The sequence below is a fragment of the Schistocerca gregaria genome, chromosome 7, assembly GCF_023897955.1.
Source record: "Schistocerca gregaria isolate iqSchGreg1 chromosome 7, iqSchGreg1.2, whole genome shotgun sequence".
Lineage (NCBI taxonomy): Eukaryota > Metazoa > Arthropoda > Insecta > Orthoptera > Acrididae > Schistocerca > Schistocerca gregaria.
In genome coordinates this window covers 252,142,855-252,165,319 of record NC_064926.1, presented here as the reverse complement: position 1 = coordinate 252,165,319, position 22,465 = coordinate 252,142,855, and the positions used below count along the sequence as shown (strand labels likewise).

The window sequence follows — 22,465 nt, the reverse complement described above, 5'->3', positions numbered from 1 at the left end:
AGGATATGGACTACCCCATCTGTTGATTATCCGTGCACGGCACGGAAATTTTTTTAAAATTACGAAACTAAGCTTGAAACGTTGTTACAATTAGGAAGAATGCTCCTGTTCTAGAAAACATTAGAATGAGTGTGATTCGTGTTTTACCGCCGGAAGACAATGCGAGTCTAAATTCCGCTGTCTAGCATTACTGAAGTGTTTTTCAGTGGTTTCCCCATTACATCGTTAGGTAAGTGTGGCGACTGCTCGCTTGTACGATGTCTGTGGTCGATTTTCTGTCTGTGTGTTTGCCAAACCCTAAACCTAGAAAAAAAAAAGAATCAACACTTTTCAATTCACTTAATACAGATAGTTAAAGAACGTGATTTAGCTTTTGTTCTGGGACGATTCTGTTGTGAATTCTTGCTCTGTTTTGATACGGAAACAAGCTACAAGCCACAACTGAAAGCCACTACGTTGCTTATGCGCTGCTCACCGCAAACTGATGAGTAATCAACAGAACTACACTTAAAACACATTGTATTTCGTATCACTCGTTTTCAGTTCACCTTCGAGTATAATTTTCCAAAATTTTCTGTTGTTTTACATTCACCCTTCCCTGACGCATGCACGGATCCAAAGCAATTTCCCTCCCTCCCACCCCCCTCCCCTCCAAAACACATTTCAGTAGATGCATTTATATTTTGACATACAGTATAACAATTTCAAAGTTTCACAGCTAATTTCCAGAGAATCATGAATATTAAATGTCACAAATATGACAAGAAATTCTTTCATTAAAAAGTCACAATTAACGTAGTATATTATTTGGTTGCTTGTGTGAGGGCCTACCCACCTGGAATTGGCATGTAACATTCCAGCCAGGTAACGGGGCACTTTTTTAGGCTAAAGATACCTCCTAACAACAACAAACCCGATATGGTTAATAAATTCGCATCAGGTGGAGGCAGACCGACAAACAAGAATAATGTAACAAACTATACAGCATATATAAATAAATATATGTAAAACAGACGACGCCGTCTTCTCGACTGTTGGTGGAAAGAATTGAATTCTATTTTATGTTGTGTAAATTACGTCTTTGTCAGACTCAAGAGTTCATTATTATTATTATTATTATTATTATTATTATTATTATTATTATTCCTTATCTCAGATGTTATGTCTGGTCAAAAGTAGAAAGTAACGCGGACCTTGATCAAGCGTGACTGTCTAAAAACTGTACGGTATATGTTATATTGCATTTAGAAACTTTCGGTTAATTGAACATGTATCAATAATTACGGATTTCTGTAGTTTTATAAATAAGTTTAGATGTAGCTGTATTGCATTGATGTACTGGTGGATATTGTGTGGTATAACTCCTGTAGTTGATAGTACAATTGGTATAATGTCAACTTTATCCTGATGCCACATATCCTTGACTTCCTCAGCCAGTTGCATGTATTTTTCAATTTTTTCTCCTGTTTTCTTTTGTATATTTGTTGTATTGGGTATGGATATTTCTATTAGTTGTGTTAATTTCTTCTTTTTAGTGGTGAGTATGATGTCAGGTTTGTTATGTAGTGGTGTTTTATCTGTTATAATGGTTCTGTTCCAGTGTAATTTGTATTCATCATTCTCCAGTACATTTTGTGGTGCATACTTGTATGTGGGAACGTGTTATATTAGTTTATGTTGTGTGGAGAGTTGTTGATGTATTATTTTTGCTACATTGTCATGTCTTCTGGGGTATTCTGTATTTGCTAGTATTGTACATCCGCTTGTGATGTGATCTACTGTCTCTATTTGTTGTTTGTGAAGTCTGCATTTTTCTGTTGTGGTATAGGAATCTACAATAATATTCTTGCTGTAATATCTGGTTTTTATTGTTTTATCCTGTATTGCAATCACCAATCCTTCCGTCTCACTGTATATAATGCCTTTTGTTAGCCATGTGTTGGATGCGTCTTGATCGATGTGTGGCTGTATTAGATGATACGGGTGCTCGCCATGTAGTGTTTTCTTTCTCAAATTTATTTTCTTCGTAAGTGTTGATGTGATGTGATCTAAAGGATTGTAGAAGTAGTCTTGAAATTTCAGCGATGTAGCCGATGTATTTTTATGAGTGACTGCTTTGTGTATTTTGCTAGTTTCTGCTCGTTCTAGAAAGAATTTTCTTAAATTGTCTACCTGTCCATAATGTAGGTTTTTTATGTCGATAAATCCCCTTCCTCCTTCCTTTCTGCTTAATGTGAGTCTTTCTGTTGCTGAATGTATGTGATTTATTCTAGATTTGTGGCATTGTGATCGTGTAAGTGTATTGAGTGCTTCTAGGTCTGTGTTACTCCATTTCACTACTCCAAATGAGTAGGTCAATATTGGTATAGCATAAGTATTTATAGCTTTTGTTTTGTTTCTTGCTGTCAATTCTGTTTTCAGTATTTTTGTTAGTCTTCGTCTATATTTTTCTTTTAGTTCTTCTTTAATATTTGTATTATCTATTACTATTTTTGGTCTGTATCCTAGATATTTATAGGCATCTGTTTTTCCCATCGCTTCTATGCAGTCGCTGTGGTTATCCAATATGTAATCTTCTTGTTTAGTGTGTGTTACCTTGACTATGCTATTTTTCTTACATTTGTCTGTTCCAAAAGCCATATTTATATCATTGCTGAATACTTCTGTTATCTTTAGTAATTGGTTGAGTTGTTGATTTGTTGCTGCCAGTAGTTTTAGATCATCCATGTATAGCAAATGTGTGATTTTGTGTGGGTATGTTCCAGTAAAATTGTATCCATAATTTGTATTGTTTAGCATGTTGGATAGTGGGTTCAGAGCAAGGCAGAACCAGAAAGGACTTCATGAGTCTCCTTGGTATATTCCACGCTTATTATTATTATTATTATTATTATTATTATTATTATTATTATTATTATAGTTCTTAAACTAATTACGTGTCACACGTTCACAAATTTTCGGAAGAATGGAATTTCTTTTATGTTATTCAAAAGCGACGTACTGGTAGGACAAAAAATTTATTTAGCACTTATTTAATTTCTTATAATTTTTAATGGTGACAAGTTTCGAACGCTTCCTTTCATTTTCGAATCACTGCCTTCACCTTTTATACTTAACCGTAACATAATTCCCACTGAATAAGTCTATCAAACATTACTTACGCTCAGCTGGTTCACAGAAGTCTTTGGAGTGTGCGATTGTAATTACGTTACGGTCAAATATTGAAACGGAGACAATGGATTCGAAGTGTAAGCAACCGTTCGAAACCATCAACGTTAAAGGCTACTTGCAACACATTACGGAAAACTAAATAAACTCAGTAGCTGGTCTTTTACACCAAGGCAATGTAGGAATCACACAAACAAAATATTCTTACAATGTTAACCCATTTTAAATACTTTATTGTTACCAACATTAAAAATCGTTGTTATCTATACCTACGGCATTTTAAAAGCGTGGCTCACAGTAAGCAATGTTTTCTGATGGGATGGTGGGGGCACGGAGAACGTAACACACACACACACACACACACACACACACACACACACACTGAGAGACGAACGTTCAATCCGCACCTATGTCTGTTGTTATTTTCTGGAGAGTTACTATCAGTATACCCTAATAGCTTCCGACAAAACCCCGTTTATTTTGGATTGCCCACGTTCCTCGGTTATCCGTGCAGTCATGGATTTACATCAAGCCGCATAAACGGGAACTTGCTATAACATTTTCGGCATAACACATGAGGCCTGTCTATTTTAGAGCCGTTTCGAAGCCAAACAATTTATTTGTATGGAAATTCACTATTCTATAAAAAAATGTATCACAGCAGAATCGTGCAGAAAAAATAAACGTCCTAATTATGTTCCTCAACAGTGAAGTGACTTTGGTGACTTCATAAGAAAAACCAAATTCCTCAACAAACAAACAAAAAAAAAGTGTCCGCTACGAGCCTGTTAACTGCGGCGTGTATTTGCAGCGAGCGAACAGCCAGCGCACATGTGGCCCCGTGCCGCCAAATGCGCGCAAAGCATTTGCCCCTTATTGCAGCGCGAAAATAACACCGTACAAAACGTCAATCGCAGATGGACATGCTAGCCGACGTTGCGCATGCTAAATATTTCCACAGGGGCAACACACGCAGCCAACAATAAGCGTCAGGATTTATACGTAGCAACATGTAGTGGCAGCGCATTAATCCTGCAGCGTGAGGGAAAATAACCGTAATGCGATTATGGGTAGAACGCGCCGACAGGCGTGTCGGCGCCGCAGCAAAATGCACAGCTGACAGCCTGGTGTGTAATACAAAAAGAGAATCAGCTCTCGGGTTTACGTGGGCCATCCCAGTCCCCGCCTAGGACGACCAATCACTAGCCAACGTCATAAACAAAGTACACTGCACTATAAAGATACCATCAGCGTGTGAACGTAGCATTTATGTTCATTGCGATGCGCAGGAAAATTGCCTTCTAACTGAATGATCACTCCAGGCGGTTGATGTAGCGAACAGAGAGCTCGTACTCTGCACTGCATAGGCAATCACAACTGCCTGCGGCCATTTCATGAACGATGCACACAGCTTTTGTTTACCTAGATATCTATCTATTTCGCATTACAGCTTTTGAACGCTCCAATAAAACCTCTCTAGTTCTCAATGAGCCAGTTCTAACAGGTAGGAGGTGGTAATATGAATAAGCCATCTCGGCTTTTCTCTCTAATTGTTCGGCTAAAAGTGGCAGAGCAGAGTCACAAAGGTAACTATCGTTATGTTCAGACTGTAGGAAACAAGACTTAACAAGGTGCACGCTTGGATTGTGGGGAATGAGAAAGCCGACCAATTGTCAAAAAACGAAGCAAAGAATGGAGTACAGGAGTGTTTCGTTTCATTTCAGCTGTTGATCTAATGGCTGCAGCCAGTCACGGCCAACAGCGAATGGACCAAAGCGTGCGAGACCAAAGAACTGCCTAACAGCACCAGGTCCAAACAGATTTATCCACATTGACTGAAGGCGCAACTATACCCTGCAAAGTGGGATGTGTACTGTTAACGCAAATACTGTAGACAAGAGGCAGCCTGTAAGGAAGTGACGGGCTGACATTCAGCCGCGGCTATTACCGGCAATTCGTCTATAGAATGCACGTCATACCAGCACCATACAGCGTGTGGTGAGGAGATCAAGAACGCCAACAAAACAGATTTCGGCCTGCCCTAGATACAGAAAAGAATCAGAGTGGATACTTACGGAGTTGGCCCACATGACTCAAGGAAGTTCCTCGAATGCATCACTACTCTTGACAACACTTCTTGTACACTCGTTCAATCTCTCTCTCTCTCTCTCTCTCTCTCTCTCTCTCTCTCTCTCTCTCTCTCTCTCTCATCCCTTCCCTCCCTCTGCGTGTAGGTGTGCCTGTGTTATTAACCCAAGAGACTAGTGAACTTTATGAAAACCTCAGAAATTGTCGAAAAGAATAATGCCTTGGACTGGCTGTACTGGTGCACTCAGAGTCCAATAAAAAAAAGTAACCAATTTTAATCACATTCGCCTAGCTTCATGTGTACACTTCCGATGTGTGTGCGTGCATGCATTATCATGGAGACTGAGTCAGTCAGTTTAGGGCAACTTGTCCCACGACTTGTGTATTTTTTTGTGCGTATTTCACTTCACGTCACGACAGAAAACAGTTGCGCACGTGTCCCACATCAGGATCCGTTTATGGACACCAAGAATTCCTCACGAAGGACCGATATCGCCACTGGCATGAACTACTTTGGTTTCGGAAAGAATTTTCGCTCGTTGGACTATTATTTCAAATCTAATTGGAAGTCTGTGATTCACATTTCACTGATGGCAAAATTCTAGCGCTGGAACATTTGATCTCTAGGTCGAATCTCCTTTTCAGGTAAGCTACTGAGTACAGCCGTTACTGCTTCTGTTGAAATGTTATCACTCATCGCACAGATACGTTCTGTTGTTCCAGTCAAGAATTGCACCAACAGGAGAATGGTAAGGTCAATGAGAAAAATTACTATGAGCCATTACTAACTCATACCAAATGCCAGAAAGCACAGTGGATATCTGCCGGCCTTTTGTCAAGTAAAGCTCGTTTCTTAATGTACGAACTATGATCAACAGTTCTTACATTCGAAGTGAGCGTCGATTAAGAACGTGTTATTTCACGAACGAAAGGAAAAACCTTTGGTTTTTTCTTTCTTCTGAAACTTCATTTCATACAGTATCTTCCAAGTGGTAGTAAATTTAACAGCTTGGAATCAGTACATAAAATCACAACGACAGTTCTGTGTCATTCAAAAGATAACACACTTCTTGGTTTTCTGGATGACTGCATCGTCTTAGCATGCGGCACAATGAGATGCTTCCGGAGGTGAACGAAATCATTAATGTAAGGACACTGCACAATAATCGGGAAGCTATCGATACTCACCACGACACTGTAGAACAACAGACTTCTTTTCCAACGAATAGGCAAATCTGGCCTATTTCATGTCCCAACATCCACAGTGCATCCTGGATACGATAATGGCGCCTTCCAACTTACAGCTGGAAGATCCAGTGAACAAGAATCTGATGACACACAATGTGAATGTCGTTGTGAGGAAGTGGATTAGACAGTGCGAAACAGACTTTTTATCTAGATTATTCGAGAGCTGGTTTCAGTGAAGACCGAATTAATTTTTTTTGCAGGGCAGGACCTTGAATAGCAGCTTTGACCAGAGTAAGAGCCACTCGTATTAAAGACACAATTCAAACGAGATACATCAGCTAACAACCAAGTTTTTATATCGCTTCTGCTTTACAGTAAGTTACATGTTCCACAGCTCATTTGAACTATTTGTTTGAGGTCGAAAAGATGTGGACAGTTGTCAGGTTACAGGATATGTAAGTCAAACAGCGTTGGTTTCATTACACGGCTCCATGTTATCTATTTTTAATTACCTAAATGGCATACTGGCCTAAATTTAACATTATTAACATATTTTTCATAACTACTAACGGAAATGTATTAAAAAGGTTTTTCGTCAAGGCTACCAGTTTTTAATTAGAAATTCGTCCTTCCAATAGACGAAGTTGCCAAAGAATTTTCTTGTAACTTGCTTTGCTACCTCTCATACATTTCATGTTATTGGGCAACTGATCAAAAACTCGTGCCGATGCATACTGATCCCCTTTCTGAACCACCAACAGATTTAATGAGCAATAAAGGCAATTTTTTTCCATCTATCATCGTATGTATGGACATTTGTATTCTTCTGAAATTGTGATTCATTATTTATGACTAATTTAACTGGCGAATACATAGAGTGTGAAGGTGTAGTTAAAATGCTTAATTCGCCGAAGTCGTACTTTCTAGTTAACTGCGAGTGAACGTATCATTATTTTTCTTACTGCTTCTTGTTATGCTGTCAGTACTTTCTTTGTGAGTGGTGAGTTACCCCAGAAAGTTATTTGGTGATGCATTATTGCGTGGAAACACGCAGAGTATATTAGGAGGTTAATTCGTTTGTTTCAAAGACTAGCAAATACACGAAGAGCAAAAGTAGATGGCCACTGTTAGAACAGCAGAGAAAAGCATATCTTCCACTTGAAGTTTTCATCAGTGGGTATACCCAAAACTTAGCCACATTCTACTGTGTTTGCTGATAGCTGACAATGTGCTACACCATTTGCTGACGTGAGTTTATGTTTTACGGCACTGAATGCAGTATGTTTTCCAAAATTAAGGAGAAGCCATTTTCAGATAAGCACTAAATAATTATTTGAAACACATCGTTAACAATTTCTTCTGCTGCTTATTATAACACTAGTATCATCAGCATGATTTATCGATCCCCTACTGTTCGTGAAGTGGAAAGTCGGTGACACACACCTACAAGGAATAGGTGTGAACCCGAAATTGAACCGTGTGGCACTCTGATTTCTCCCCAGGCTTTACACTTTTTTTTTTTCAGACGTTGTTTGACTTATTCAGTACTAGCGTCTCGTGTATCACTATTACCTGCCGTCTCACTAATTCCACCAAACGTGGGAGGAATCGGATGCTGCATCAGATTCCGTATTATCTTCTATGTCAGCTCACTCATTCGTGCAAACACACAATCAGCGTACATTGTACGCACTTCCCAGAACTCGTAACCTTATACATTGTACCTGCTGTCACACCATCTTCCGCTTAATCTGAAGCAAAGCGTTCTTTGGATAGTCTGGAGGAATAAGCGGAGGAGGAGGTTGAGGTTGACGCGGAGGCAGGGCGGAAGGGGAGTTGGAGGAGGTCGTGGGGGGAGTGGGGGAGAGGCTAATGAGTTGGCGCGCCCAACCTCGGCAGCGGCGGCGGCCGCACCAGTGCAAACAGGCAACGGCCCGGCCTCAATTATGCGTGGGCACGACGTCGGCGGCGTGGTCCCTAGTTGGCGGATCCACAGTGCGCCTGCCTCAGGCTCTATGGCATCACAGCACCGTCCACTGCTATACTGAAGCCAGGGGACTGCCGGTACGTCACCTAGTCTCCTGATAACCAGCAACGACGTTTGGCAACCTGTTTATCCATTCGGTACGTCCTTCCCACGGAGTCATTTTTTCCAATACTCGTCTTCTCTCATACAAATACTAATCGCTGTCAAACCCCTGTGATTTATTTTTTTCAACTTTTTTACTTCATCGGCGAAATAACCCACCATGAACACAGTGGACAAAGAATTAAGTTACACCGCGGAGGCATCACCGTAACACTCCACCCCTGCCTTGATAATGACATTTCGCCGATGAAGGGGATACACAAATTTCTTCCAGTGTGCAGTGTCCAGCTGAAGCCTCTCATTGATGGTTACATCCCGTAGAGATGGGAAACTAAAAGATACGTCGACTTCTACGTTTGATCTACGGTTCCGAATAGATCCAGGCACTTTGTGATATTATGGTTGGGTTATTTGGATGGCCAGTGAAGATACATCAGGTTGCTCGTGAATGCAGCTCGCATCTTGGAAAAAGGAAGATGCTCAGCATACTCTTAAGGGGATGTGCATTAATTACGCGTAGGGGTTTTCTTTAGAAGCTGAAGCCACCTCCACCCTCTGTGACCCTTCTGAAGTTATGTTTGCCCCAAGGTTGGGTAAAAAAAAAAAAGTAAAAGTGGAATCTTATAGTATTAAATACTGATTACACGCATCAATAAGAGCATATTTTATTTACAAAGCGTATTATACAGTGTTTTTAACACGTGATTGAAAACACATTTAAAGCATGTTAACCATAAGGGGACGTCCATTAATCCCGTGAGAGGTTTTCTTCGAAATTTGCACTCCCGACACCCTTCTCCCTAGCTGAGATTTGATGAGGTATGGTTGAACCTCCCTAACCCTCACGTTAGGTTTACCCCGTATTCAGGTAAAAATACATGAAAATGAGAACTTTTTATTTGTTTTAAACATTTATTAAAATACTTTAATAGAAGCACGTTTCATTCAGAAAGGGCATTACACAGTGCTTTTAACGCGTGATTAAGAACACTATTTTAAACATTTCAAACCTGAGTAGTTTTCGGACGGACGGACAGACAGACAGACACATACGGACAAAAGAATCTTCGAGAAGGCACTATTAACCGTTAGGGGGATACCTTAAGGGGGGCCAAGACGTCAAACGGGCAGACTTGGAGCAGGAGAGGCACCACAGGACATTTCAATTTCCACTGTCTATACTTTTACAAATAAATTTATAAAACTTTGTCAGCATGACGTGGAAGGATTCAGAAATCACACTCTTAGCAGTGGAAGTTGTAAAACATAACGAAATAATTTTTTTTACATGTGAAATTTCATCGTTTTTTTTCACTTACTAATGGCAGCTTTTGTTTCTATAGCTGCACTTTTCTTCGTAAGTAAGAGAGATGGTTCGATGAATTTTGCACAGCATACAAACCACACTTAAAGATGTATGAAACACTAGAACTTTCCAAATCTATTAAAAACTGTGGTAAACATTGAGGTAATTAACAATAAAATTTGTTTTTTCTAAACATGAAGTTTAAAATACAACAGCTCATTCGTTTTTTCATAAATTAAATAAATTCTAGAGTTTCATGCACCTTTAAGTATGGATTGTACACTGTGCATAATTCATCGAAGAATCTCTCTTACTTATAAAGAAAAGTGTACCTTTAGCAACAAATGCAGCCATTAGTAAGTGAAAAAAAAAATATGAATTTTCACACGTAAAAAAAATTTCTTTTGTTATGTTTTCGAACTTCCACTGCAATGAGTGTGAATCCTGAATCCTTCCTGGTGATGCTAATAAAGTTTTATGAATTTATTTGTAAAAGTATATACACTGGAAATTAAAATGTCCTGTGATTCATCTCCTGCGCCAAGTCGGCCCGTTTGACGTCCTACCCCCCTTAAAATTGACTTTTAATTGGTATTTTATTTACCTCAAATGTCATTGAGCCTCTACTCACTTTGCAGATGAAAAACAAAATTGTTTGTACCTTCCTTTTAACCGCATATTTACGCTGCTTTTCAATCTCTTCATTTACATGATCACTAAGGGAATTCTCGTACGCCAACTTCAGCTTAGTTTCCTTCCACAAGCGATCAACTTCTTGCTCGCAAGTCGACTTGTCGACATGCCGCTTAACGTATGCACTGTAAAAGTTTTGGTACAGATTCAACTTGAATACAATAACATCGGTTTCTGTGCGTTGTCCATCACGACTGATTCACTGACAGATAAGCAGTAATTTCGACCGGCGCGGCAAAGGACTCCCCAAATGAAATCTAAACTTGTGTGGCACTTGTTTCACATCAGGGAATTCCCTGCATGCACACGTGTAAGGCAATCGGTTCCATTCAGAGAGGCCATGAAGACTGGTGGGCACTTAAATACTGCATACACTTGTGATTAATCACCGAGGATGTCAGACATTCTCGTTCATGTTCACTGTAAAATGAGTGACTGGGATCCAAGTCAATTCATGAAAAACGCCCTACAAACAACACAGAACCAATCTGTCCTGAACGTCACTTCCCATACTTGCGATTTAAATGCCTCACTGAGCCGTTGGCGAACTATAAGCCTTAAGCCATTAAAAAAAAGGGGGGGGGGGCAAAATCCGCGAAGTCGGACAACACTACCGCCCAGTTTCTGTGACTTGCAGTACTGTGTCCCGCTGAGAGCAATGGCCTTCTGGGAGGTAACGTATTCCAATTGTCCAATGCATACAGTTCCCTTCGCAATGGTAACTAGGAAGCTGGTTCAGGCGGACTGTCATTAACTGACAGCATGAAACGAACCTATACTTTTATGATACCTGTGCAGTAGTTGATAATAGAGTTTCCATGCGACCCTCTCGAAACCAGTCACATTCTTGCTAAACTTATTTTTACTGTGCGAGCTTGCGGATCCATTATGATGTATGGCAGTTTTTTTAATTGGTTTATGATTTTTTGCATTAGATTTTTGAATATCCGTTTCTTCGTCTATTTACTGAACGTATTAATTATCTTTTGTGATCAGTCTTGTTTTCTATGCCAGCTGTCAGAAGATAAAGTTACTCATGCCAAATATGAAGTATTAAAAATTCGTTATGAAAGATATACTTGAAATATTAACAAACAATTTATGTTTTACAAAATGGCCGGCCAGGGCGGACGAGCGGTTCTAGGCGCTACAGTCTGGAACCGCGCGACCGCTACGGTCGCAGGTTCGAAGCCTGCCTCGGGCATGGATGTGTGATGTCCTTAGGTTGGATAGGTCCTGTTGGATAGGTCCTGTAGTGCTCAGAGCCATTTGAACCCTCTTTTTTTTCTTTTTTTTCAAAATGGACTTACTATTCAAATATTATATTCTACTCAAAAGTTATCGCAGTTGAATTGTATCGATATTTGAGAAACTTTGTGAACTATTGAAACGTACTAACTTTGTGATGTCCACTTAGTTAGGATGAACAGAGTCGGTATGAAATGTTTATTGTGGACACGGTAATACTCCTTTCTAAAAAAAAAACCTATATTTCGTCTACAAACAGGTGTTGAAGTGTTCGCGACGAAAGAGTCGATATCTGTGTTATCTGTATAATAAAAGGCGCACACTTCAAAATATTTTTTCAATCTAGGTAGGAAAGGTCTGACGGTTAGCACTTTTGTTTCCGCTTTCAACCTCCAGAAAATAAGTATCGTGGGCTGTAGTTCTGTTTTCACAGTATATTAACTTGTTTTGAGTTTTTTGAGTGCCGTTTTATTATTAATAATCCAGTCCACATAATTGTATTATCAGTTTTATTTTTCAGCATTTCTAGCAGTGAAGATGGAACATGCTGCCCCGACCCGTCACTGGAGTGATTTCATTATTATTTTGAAACGTCCGTTCTTACTTATTGTATGCGTGGAATTTGCAGTCATTCAGAAAAGAAGTCAGAGGATTTTTTTAAAATCAATCATACAACATACAGCGACTAAATAATCGCGATATGCAAATTACATCTAGTGAAATTCAATCGGCTCCTATCCTCTATTTCGCCGCCCCCAATACCAATCTGGGATCACAGTCTTCAATCTGTTAACGAAATTTTAAAATATTTGAGTTGATGGAGATGGAAGTCAACAACAGACTTGGGGAGGCCAGACTGGAAAGTGTCTCCAGTGCACCCATGCAAAATGCATTTATGAAGTTATGTCGTTGTACATTAAGCGTTCGCACTCAAAGCTGAGATCTGTTAACTATTTCTAATATATAAAAGGTGGTGCCTTGCAATGTTTCATTGAAGAATATTTCCCGTTTATGCATTTACATTATTTCTGAAATGAACATTAGATCTTTATTAACCTAATTGTTTGATGACTGGTTATTATGAAAGATCGACTCCGGGGAAAGTTAGATTTTGTTCTGAAATATGACAAATCCTGACCCCTCTCACCGCGAACAAACTCAGTTTTACTACAGGACAACGAACAAGGTCTACGTCGACACCAAGAGAAGGAATATTTGTAGAACTTTTTAACCTCTGATTTCTACAACAATTAGCATAGGCGGTGTGTGTCTACAATCCTTGTCCGATGAAGCGAACTGTAAGCATTTCTGTGCCTACTGCTTTAGACAGAAACGTCTAAGAAATAATTTTAGTCAGTTAACTTCCATCTTGTTTAACTAGACTATGGGAATGGATTGTTTAGAAGGAGTATTGTCTGTAGGGTTCCTATCAGACTGAGTGACCACACGAGACACACCTCTCCGGGAACTATGGGTTTGTATCTTTTTACGACCGCCGTTCTCAGGCATTTTTACACGGCTACGAGCGATGCAACAGTCCTAGTACAAACGCCGGTCAGTCCGCGTTGAAAGACCAGCACGTTCATACACGACAGCTGGTCTTTGTCACACTGACACGTCTCCACATCTTACTGCGCTAATTCCACATAAGCAAGCAAGTATGCAATGACTACAATTTTAATATTTCTCACAGAAATACTAACAAGGAACCACTTGAGTGTGAGTTCAGTATTCAGTAACCTATTTGATAGAGTTAACAACCTAGGCTTACGTAAGCAGTGGAGCGTCACGTGACTGCCTGGTACCACTTCAACAATACTTACTTCGCTCCAATGTGCCCTTTTAGGCGGTGGCTAATGTTTTTGCGGTGAGCTTGCTTACTACAGTTAAAATTCTTTACGCGGCTCATAATGTGCCGTGTTGAGTTACAGCAGTCTCGAAGCCAGTCACGAAGACCACGGTACTTACGTAGTTGAGGGCGAGATCAGGGTGGTTGGTTTGGATCCCGTCATCGAGGATGGAAACGACGACCCCTTTGCCGGTGTAGCCCTTCTGCCACGCCGGAGCCACGTTCATATCGAAGCCGTCCTTAGCACCACCATTCTGCAACACATGCAATTAGACATTACCTGATGGGCGAATGTTTGTTTGATCAACAAAAGATAATTAATACTAAAATAACTGCACAGATCTTACTCTGCAGAGCCAAGGAACTCAGTTGAACACCTGAGCACAGTAATCCGTGTTCTCCATCCCATTACTTACGGCTAATAATTTAACTACGTTATTTATGAGCGGATGGAAATATCATGTATACGTTTCGCAGTTTTATCGTTGATTTCCCAGGAAGAACTAGAATGTGTAAAGCTATTACCTTACATTAGCTGCATTATTTTTACATGTCATCGTCCATGCAGATCTGTGAATGCAAATACGCGCGCAATTTTAATGTGTGATACTGTGATTGTGCAAGTGGAAATGGGGTTTCTCACGTATTTTAGATGGTTGTATGATTCTAAAGTCCAAATATTTTACAAGAGAGCGAGGACGATGTGCAAAGGGCAATGCATTGGTTAGGAAAGATATGCAATGACAACAATTTTAATATTTCTCACAGAAGTACTAACAAGGAACCACTTGATTGTGAGGTGGTAAGTTCTGTCTTCGGTAAGCTCATTTGAAAAAATGGTGTTAAAAATTACAACAGGAAAAATATTTGCTGCCAGGTCAACACTCTATGGGATGTATGTATTACACTTCACAAAATGAATGCTACGAGTTATATTTTTCAGTTTTTAAAATATTCCATTAAAGATGCGTAGAAGCAACTTGTCTGAAAGGTATACTTGTTCATTGAGAACTGTGTGTGGTGACTGGAGCTATGGATGTAGATTTCGAGCTCTTCGCGAACATTCATAATCTTTCCGTTGGTGACAGTATTTACTACCTGCGGATTATCTTTAATGGCTGTGGCGAGAGCTTATGTTCTTTCAAATTTATTGCGTAAGCGGATTTATCAAAATTATTTAGCCGGTAGACGGGCTGTCTTCATTGTGAATAATTACTACAATATTTTAAACACGTGTCTTTTAGCCACTACCAAATGTTTGATATGTCTCTGTTTAGTCACCTCACCCCCACCCAGCACCTTGTCGTTGGTGGGGTTCCTTGTGTGCCTCAGCATTACAGACGGTCACCGTATGTGCAGCCACATCGGAGGGGTGGCCAGACAAACTTTGTCTCCTGAAGAGGGGCAGCAGCCTTTTTCAGTAGTTGCAGGGGCAACAGTCTAGATGACTTACAAAGCAAGATCAGTAACATTACCCAAAACTGCCTTGCTGTGCTGGTACTGCGAACGGCGAAAAGCGAGGGGAAAACTACAGCCTTAATTTTTCCTGGGGGCATGCAGCTTTACTGTATGGTTAAATGATGTGGCGTCCTCTTCGGTAAAATATTGCGGAGGTAAAATAGTCCCCCATTCGCATCTCCTGTCCGCAACTAGTGGTCTCGCGGTCGCGTTCTCGCTTCCCCAGAGCAAGTGGTCCCGGGTTCGATTCCCGGCGGGGTCAGAGATTTTCACCTGCCTCGAGATGACTGGGTGTTTGTGTTGTCCTCAGCATTTCATCATCATTCATGAAAGTGGCAAGTTTGGACTGTGCAAAGGTTGCTAATTTGTACGGGCGCTGATAACGGCGCAGTTGAGCGCCCCACAAACCACACACCATCACCGTCACCGTCTCCGGGCGGTGACTACTCAGCAGGACATCGTTATCAGGAGGGAGGGAACTGTCGTTCTACCGATCACAGCGTCGAATGTCATATTGCTTAATCGTGGAGGATATGTTAAAATTAGATACCCTGGAAATTATTGAAGTTTGGTGGCAGGAGGAACAAGACTTCTGGTCAGGTGAGTACAGGGTTATAAATACAAAGTGAAGTAAGGGTAATGCAGGAATAGGTTTTAATAATGAACAAAAAAAATAGGAGCGTGGATAAGCTACTGCGAACAGCATAGTGAACTTATTATTTTATGACGATAGACACGAACCTCAAGCCCACCACAGCAGAACAAGTTTATATGCTAACTCGTTACGCAGATGAAGAGATTGACGAAATGTATGACAAGATAAAAGAAATTATTCAGATTGTTAAGTGAGACGAAAATTTAATAGTCGTGGGGTACTGGAATTCGATAGCACATAAAGGGAGAGAAGGGAATATAGTAGATGAATATGGACTGAGGAAGTAATGAAAGAGGAAACCGCCAGGTAGAACTTTGCACGAAGCGTAACAATCATAGCTACTACTTTGTTTAAGGATCTTTAAAGACGGTTGTAAACGTGGAAGAGGCCTGGAGACAATGGAAGGTTTCAGACAGACTATATAATGGTAAGACAGACATTTAGGAAACAGGTTTTAAATTGTACATGTGGACTCTGACCACAATTTATTTGTTGTTAACTGCAGATTAAAACTCAAGAAACTGCAAAAAGGTAGGAATTTTAGCAGATAGGATCTGGATAAACTGGAAGAACCAGAGGTTGTAGAGTGTTTCAGAGAGAGCATTAGGCAACGATTGACGAGAACAGGGCAAAGGAATTCAGTAGTAGAAGAAGAATGAGTAGCTTTGAGAGGTGGTGTAGTGAGGCAGCAGAGGATCTAGTAGGTAAAAAGACGAGGCCTAGAAATTCTAGGGTAAGAGAAGAGATCTTGGATTTAACTGATGAAAGGAGAAAATATAGAAATGAAGTAAATAAAGAAGGCGAAAAGGAGTACAAATGAGAGCGACATGAAGCGCAAAATGGCTAAGCAAGGATTCCTAGCGGACAAATGTAAAGATGGAGGGGCATGTATCACTAGGGTAACATAGATACTGCCTACAGGAAAATTAAAGAAGCATTTGGAGAGAAGAGAACCATGTGTATGAATATGAAGAGCTCAGATGGAAAACCATTCCTAAGCCAACAAGGTAAAGCAGAAAGGTGGAAGGAGTACTTACAGGGCCTATACAAGGGCAATGTGCTTTAGGGCATTACTATGGAAATGGAAGAGAACGTAGATGAAGATGAAATGAGAGATATGATGCTGCATGAAGAATTTGACAGAGCACTGAAAGACCTAAGGCGAAACAAGGCCCCAGGAGTAGACAACATTCCATATTGATAGCCGTGGGAGAGTCAGCCAAGACAAAACTCTTCCATTTGGTGAGCAAGATGTAGGAGACAGGCGAAATAGCCTCCAACTTCAAGAAGAATATAGTAATGACAGTACCAAAGAAAGCAGATGTTGACAAGCGTGAAAATAACGTAACTATCAATGGAAGAAGTCACGGCTGCAAAATACCAACACGAATTCTTTACAGACGAATGGAAAGATCAGTTTGGATTCCGTAGATATGTTGGAACACGCGAGGCAATACTGACCCCACGACTTATGTTAGAAGATCGGTCAAGAAAAGGCAAACCTACGTTTCTAGCATTTGTAGACTTAGAGAAAGTTTTGACAATGGTAAGTGGAATACTCTCTCACCAATTCTGAAGATGGCAGGGGTAAAATACAGGGAGCGAAAGGCTACTTACGATTTGTACAGAAACCAGATGGCAGTTACAAGAGCCAAGGGGGCATGAAAGGGAAGCAGTTGTTGGGAAGGGAGTGAGACAGGGTTGTAGCCCATCCTCGATGTTATTCGATCTGTATATTGAGCAAGCAGCAAAAGAAACAAAAGAGAAGTTCGGAGTAGGTATTAAAATCCATGAAGTAATAAAAACGTTTAGGTTCGCCGATGACATTGTAATTCTCTCAGAGACAGCAAAGGACTTGGAAGAGCAGTTGAATGGAATTGACAGTGTCTTTAAAGGAGGACATAAGATGAACATCAACAAAAGCAAATCGAGGATAATGGAATGTAGTCGAATTAAGTCGGGTGAAGTTGAGGGTATTAGATTGGGACATGAGACACACAAAGTAGTTGGTCTGTGTCGCTGTTTGGGGAGGAAAATAACTGATGATGGTCGAAGTACAGAGGATACAAAACGTGGACTGGCTACGGCAAGGAAAACGTTTCTGAAAAAGATAAAAAATGTAACATCGAGTATAGATTTAAGTATCAGGAAGTCCTTTCTGGAAGTATTTGTATGGAGTGTAGCCATGTATGGCAGTGAAACATGACGATAAATAATATAGACAAAAAGAGAATGGAAGCTTTCGTAATGTGGTGCTGTAGAAGGACGCTGAAGATCAGATGGGTAGGTCACGTAAGTAATGAGGAGGTATTGAATAGAATTGGGGAGAAAAGAAGTTTGTTGCACAACCTGACTAGAAGAAGGGATCGGTTGGCAGGACACGTTGACACGTTGTGAGGCATCAAGGGATTACCAATTTAGTATTGGATGGAAGCGTGAACGGTAAAAATCGTAGAGGGAGACCACCAAGAGATGAATACAGTATGCAGAATCAGAAAGATGTCGGTTGCAGTAGTTAATCGCAAATGAAGCTTGCCCTGGATGGAGTAGCATGGAGAGTTGCATCAAACCAATAATGACTGAAGACCACAACAACAAGTTGTCATTAAACTTTTTTATTGAAACAGTGATCTCAAGCACTGAGCATGGTATCATGTCCATGAATCTAAACCACATGAAATGGGCACAAGCCTGAAACCGATCATATGTTAGATGAACTCACGTACTGTGACGTATAGTTGTTACTATTCTACATCCTATGAAGGAGGTCACGAAGTTCACCTGCTTCCATTACGGAGAGAATACTTTTAATGTGATGTCTTTCGATGTTAAAGAATATCTGTCACCGATAGTATTTTATCAAGCCGACGTGTCATTGTTTCAGAAGAACAAAAAGAATAAGTCCTGCACAACACCCAAGACGTACTGGAAATAATTAATAGAAACTGGAATGAGTTTCGTTTTAAGGAAGATATGAGAACATTTACGAAGGAATTTTCGTATGATGTGTGATCATTTATATTAGGCCTATCACAAAGAATCTTTAAATAACATCAAATATGGAGAAAATATCAATAACAGTTCTGGAGAAAATCTTGTCTAATTCTTTAACCAATATGACTTGAAAATTCTTAACACACACTATTCACGTAAAGATATCCACAGATATACGTGGTAGAGACCATTATTACAGCAGAAATCAATAACTAATTACATCATTACCAAGCAATGGCAAAAAATGGTAGTTCAAGACTGCAGAGTCATGCGGGGAGCCAACTGTGGGGTCTGATCACTACACAGTGTTAGTAAAGTTGACATACCCATTTAGGAGAAAATCATTAACTGGACAAGTGGCTGACCACAGCTATCATGAGAAATTAGAGCAGGCAAGGTATAAGCTCTTTCCCCTGAAAAAGTTCAGCATCAAGGATTTATTTCAATGTAAATTACAAAATGAATTGAAAGAGATTCCAGAAGATTACAATGTTGAATTAGACGTTGATTAGGGAAAAGAAAAATCTACAAAAAATTGTAATCAACTAAATCGCTACAGGACACGCAAAACTACCAGACAACAAATTACGAATTAAGAAACAATTAAATTAGAAAAGAGCAAGATGTGGGAAGAAATGTATTAAAACTGAGGGTCTAATAGGTGGATCAGAAACAACAGAAGTGTGGAGGACAATTACCAGTATGAAGGAAACAAGTGAACAAAGCAGTAGACAACCTAATTGCCTTAAAGGAATGGAATAAGCATCATACAGACCTTTTAAATGAAGATAGGCCATATTACAGGCAAGGGAATGAAGAAAAGATGGAAGTAACTGATCGGAATATGGACATAACAGTAGAGGAAGCAAATTGTGCGTGAATTAAAAAGAAGAATGGCCGATCACCTGGTCCAAGAAACATTCCTGTTGAATTATTGAAAGCTGGAGGAAGATATCTGAAGAAACGAATAACCTGCATGATGAACAACTGTTGTAAAAGGATTGAAATTCCCTCAGAATGGAAAAAGTCATATATGGTTTCTATCTGCAAAAGAGGGAATAAAAGAGACACAAACTGCTATAGAGGCATTAGTGCCAACTGCACAATGAGCCGCTTCTTCAGCAAGATAATGTCTGAAAAAATTAGACAAAATATTGGCCACCATATTGGGGAAGACCAGAGGGACTTTAAGCAGAACAGATCACGTACAGATATCCTATTTATTTTACAACAACTAATGAAGAAATTTATAGCAGTAGGGAAGGAGCTGCACATTGCCTTTGTAGACTTAGCAGAAGCTTACGATACAGTCCCCAGATCTAAGCTGTCGGAAGCTATGAGAGATATAGGTATGGATGATCACCTTTTACAGATTATTATTGAAATGTACAGAGATAATGTGGTACAGATGAAACGAGGTTCAAAGTTATCAGAACCTATTAATGTCAGTAAAGGTTCGCGACAAGGCTGCAGTATGTCACCCATCTTATTCAATTTATATGTAGAATTGGCTCTCCGAAATTGGAAGAGCAGCTGCAGTGAAATGGGAATCACTGTCAACGATGGACAGATATTTTCATTAAGTTTTGCTGACGTTCAAGGTATTATAGCACAAGATGATTATGACCTTGAGCCCATGATCATGTATCAGCAATACAACAGATGGGGACTACAGATAAGTCTAACAAACTGAGTATCTGGTGGTGGATAGAGAAGCTATATTTGATGTATACACCAATGACAAAGCGGTTATCAGACAGGTAGAGAAATTTAAATATCTCGGTGCACATATTGATAAAAATGGATTGGGCCAAACATAAGTAAAATATAGACTATAGCAACGCAGGAAAGTGTTAGGGTGTATGAATACTTTTTGGTGGTAAAGAACATTTCCAACAGCGATAAGGAAAGAGTAGGTAAGGTAATGGTTGGATCAGAACTACGGCTCTTAAATGCGGACCTCAAAAACGACAAATAGCTGTGTGAATTTATTATCTGCGTAGGAGTGTCAGGATTTCAAGAATCGACTCGGTGCCCCACTGCCGACTCCCAACTAAGGTACGAGCATACGGGATTGGTTCCCAAACATGCGAGTGGCTCGAAAATTTTTGAAGTAACAGAACCCAGTGCGTTGTCCTCGATGGTGAGTGTTCTTCGGAGGTGAGGGTATCATCTGGAGTGCCCCAGGGAAGTGTGGTAGGTCATCTGTTATTTTCTATCTACATAAATGATCTTTTGGATAGGGTGGATAGCAACGTGCGGCTGTTTGCTGATGATGCTGTGGTTTACGGGAAGGTATCGTCGCTGAGTGACTGTAGGGGGATACAAGATGACTTGGACAGGATTTGTGATTGGTGTACAGAGTGGCAGCTAATTCCAAATATAGATAAATGTAAATTAATGCAGATGAATAGGAAAAAGAATCCCGTAATGTTTGAATTCTCCATTAGTAATGTAGCGCTTGACACAGTCACATCGATTAAATATTTGGGCGTAACATTGCAGAGCGATATGAACTGGGTAAGCATGTAATGGCAGTTGTGGGGAAAGCGGATAGTCGTCTTCGGTTCATTGGTAGAATTTTAGGAAGATGTGGTTCATCTGTAAAGGAGACCGCTTATAAAACACTAATACGACCTATTCTTGTGTACTGCTCGAGCGTTTGGGATCCCTATCAGGTCGGACTGAGGGAGGACATAGAAGCAATTCAGAGGCGGGCTGACAGATTAGTTACTGGAAGGTTTGATCATCACGCGAGTGTTATGGAAATGCTTCAGGAACTCGGGTGGGAGTCTCTGGAGGAAAGGAGGCGTTCTTTTCGTGAATCGCTACTGAGGAAATTTAGAGAACCAGTATTTGAGGCTGACTGCAGTACAATTTTACTGCCGCCAACTTATATTTCGCGGAAAGACCACAAACAGAGAGATTATGGCTCGTACAAAGACATATAGGCAGTCATTTTTCCCTCGTTCTGTTTGGGAGTGGAACAGGGAGAGAAGATGCTAGTTGTGGTACGAGGTACCCTCCGCCACGCACCGTATGGTGGATTGCGGAGTATGTATGTAGATGTAGATGAAGTAAGAGACAGAATGAAGGCAAATGATACAGTGAGATAGAATTGAAAGAACGTCATTAAAATTGTGCGAAGGTGATGAGAATGCCAGATCATCTGTGACCAAAGAAGGTTTATGAATGGAAATCACACGTCAGACGTAAGTGCGGAAGACCACGACGTTCTTGGACAGACCACATGAATGGAGTAATGAAACATCGCGGCATCGACTAGGAAGATGCGCTGGATAAAGAGGCTTGGCGGAGAATAACAAGAATACAAGATGTTATTAATTGATCTTGGTACTGATTAATCCTGTAATAATAATAATCATAATATTAAATTCTGGTACATCTGAAGGAGCAGTACAAAGTTTTATTATTTCCTGAACACACCGGCCTGCCTCTTTGGGTTATTGAACTAAGAGAAGCATTCAGTTACTCAGATTCTATTAAAGGAGAGGATACGCGACTGCTGAATAATAGTATCACAGACAGGACGGGACATGTCGAGAAACAAAATCGTATCAAACGGCTTGAAAATAGAGATTTTAAAAAATTGAACTCAGCGTCTCGAATCAACGCAATGGTATACGAGATACTCCTAGAATTAGTGGGGCGACGAGAGATGGGCGGGGAGGGAGGGGAGAAGTGGAAGAGAGAGAGAGAGAGAGAGAG

The 22,465-nt window shown here is 40.2% G+C and overlaps 1 protein-coding gene across 1 annotated transcript in view; it reads right to left on the bottom strand.

Annotated features, from left to right (window-relative positions):
* Positions 1 to 22,465, bottom strand: part of LOC126281630 (furin-like protease 2) — a 1,081,207-nt gene that overhangs the window by 214,794 nt on the left and 843,948 nt on the right. Inside the window, exon 5 of the mRNA XM_049980754.1 lies at positions 13,749 to 13,883. Within this exon, the coding sequence (XP_049836711.1) occupies positions 13,749 to 13,883 (135 nt within the window). The remainder of the gene's footprint in view (positions 1 to 13,748; positions 13,884 to 22,465) is intronic.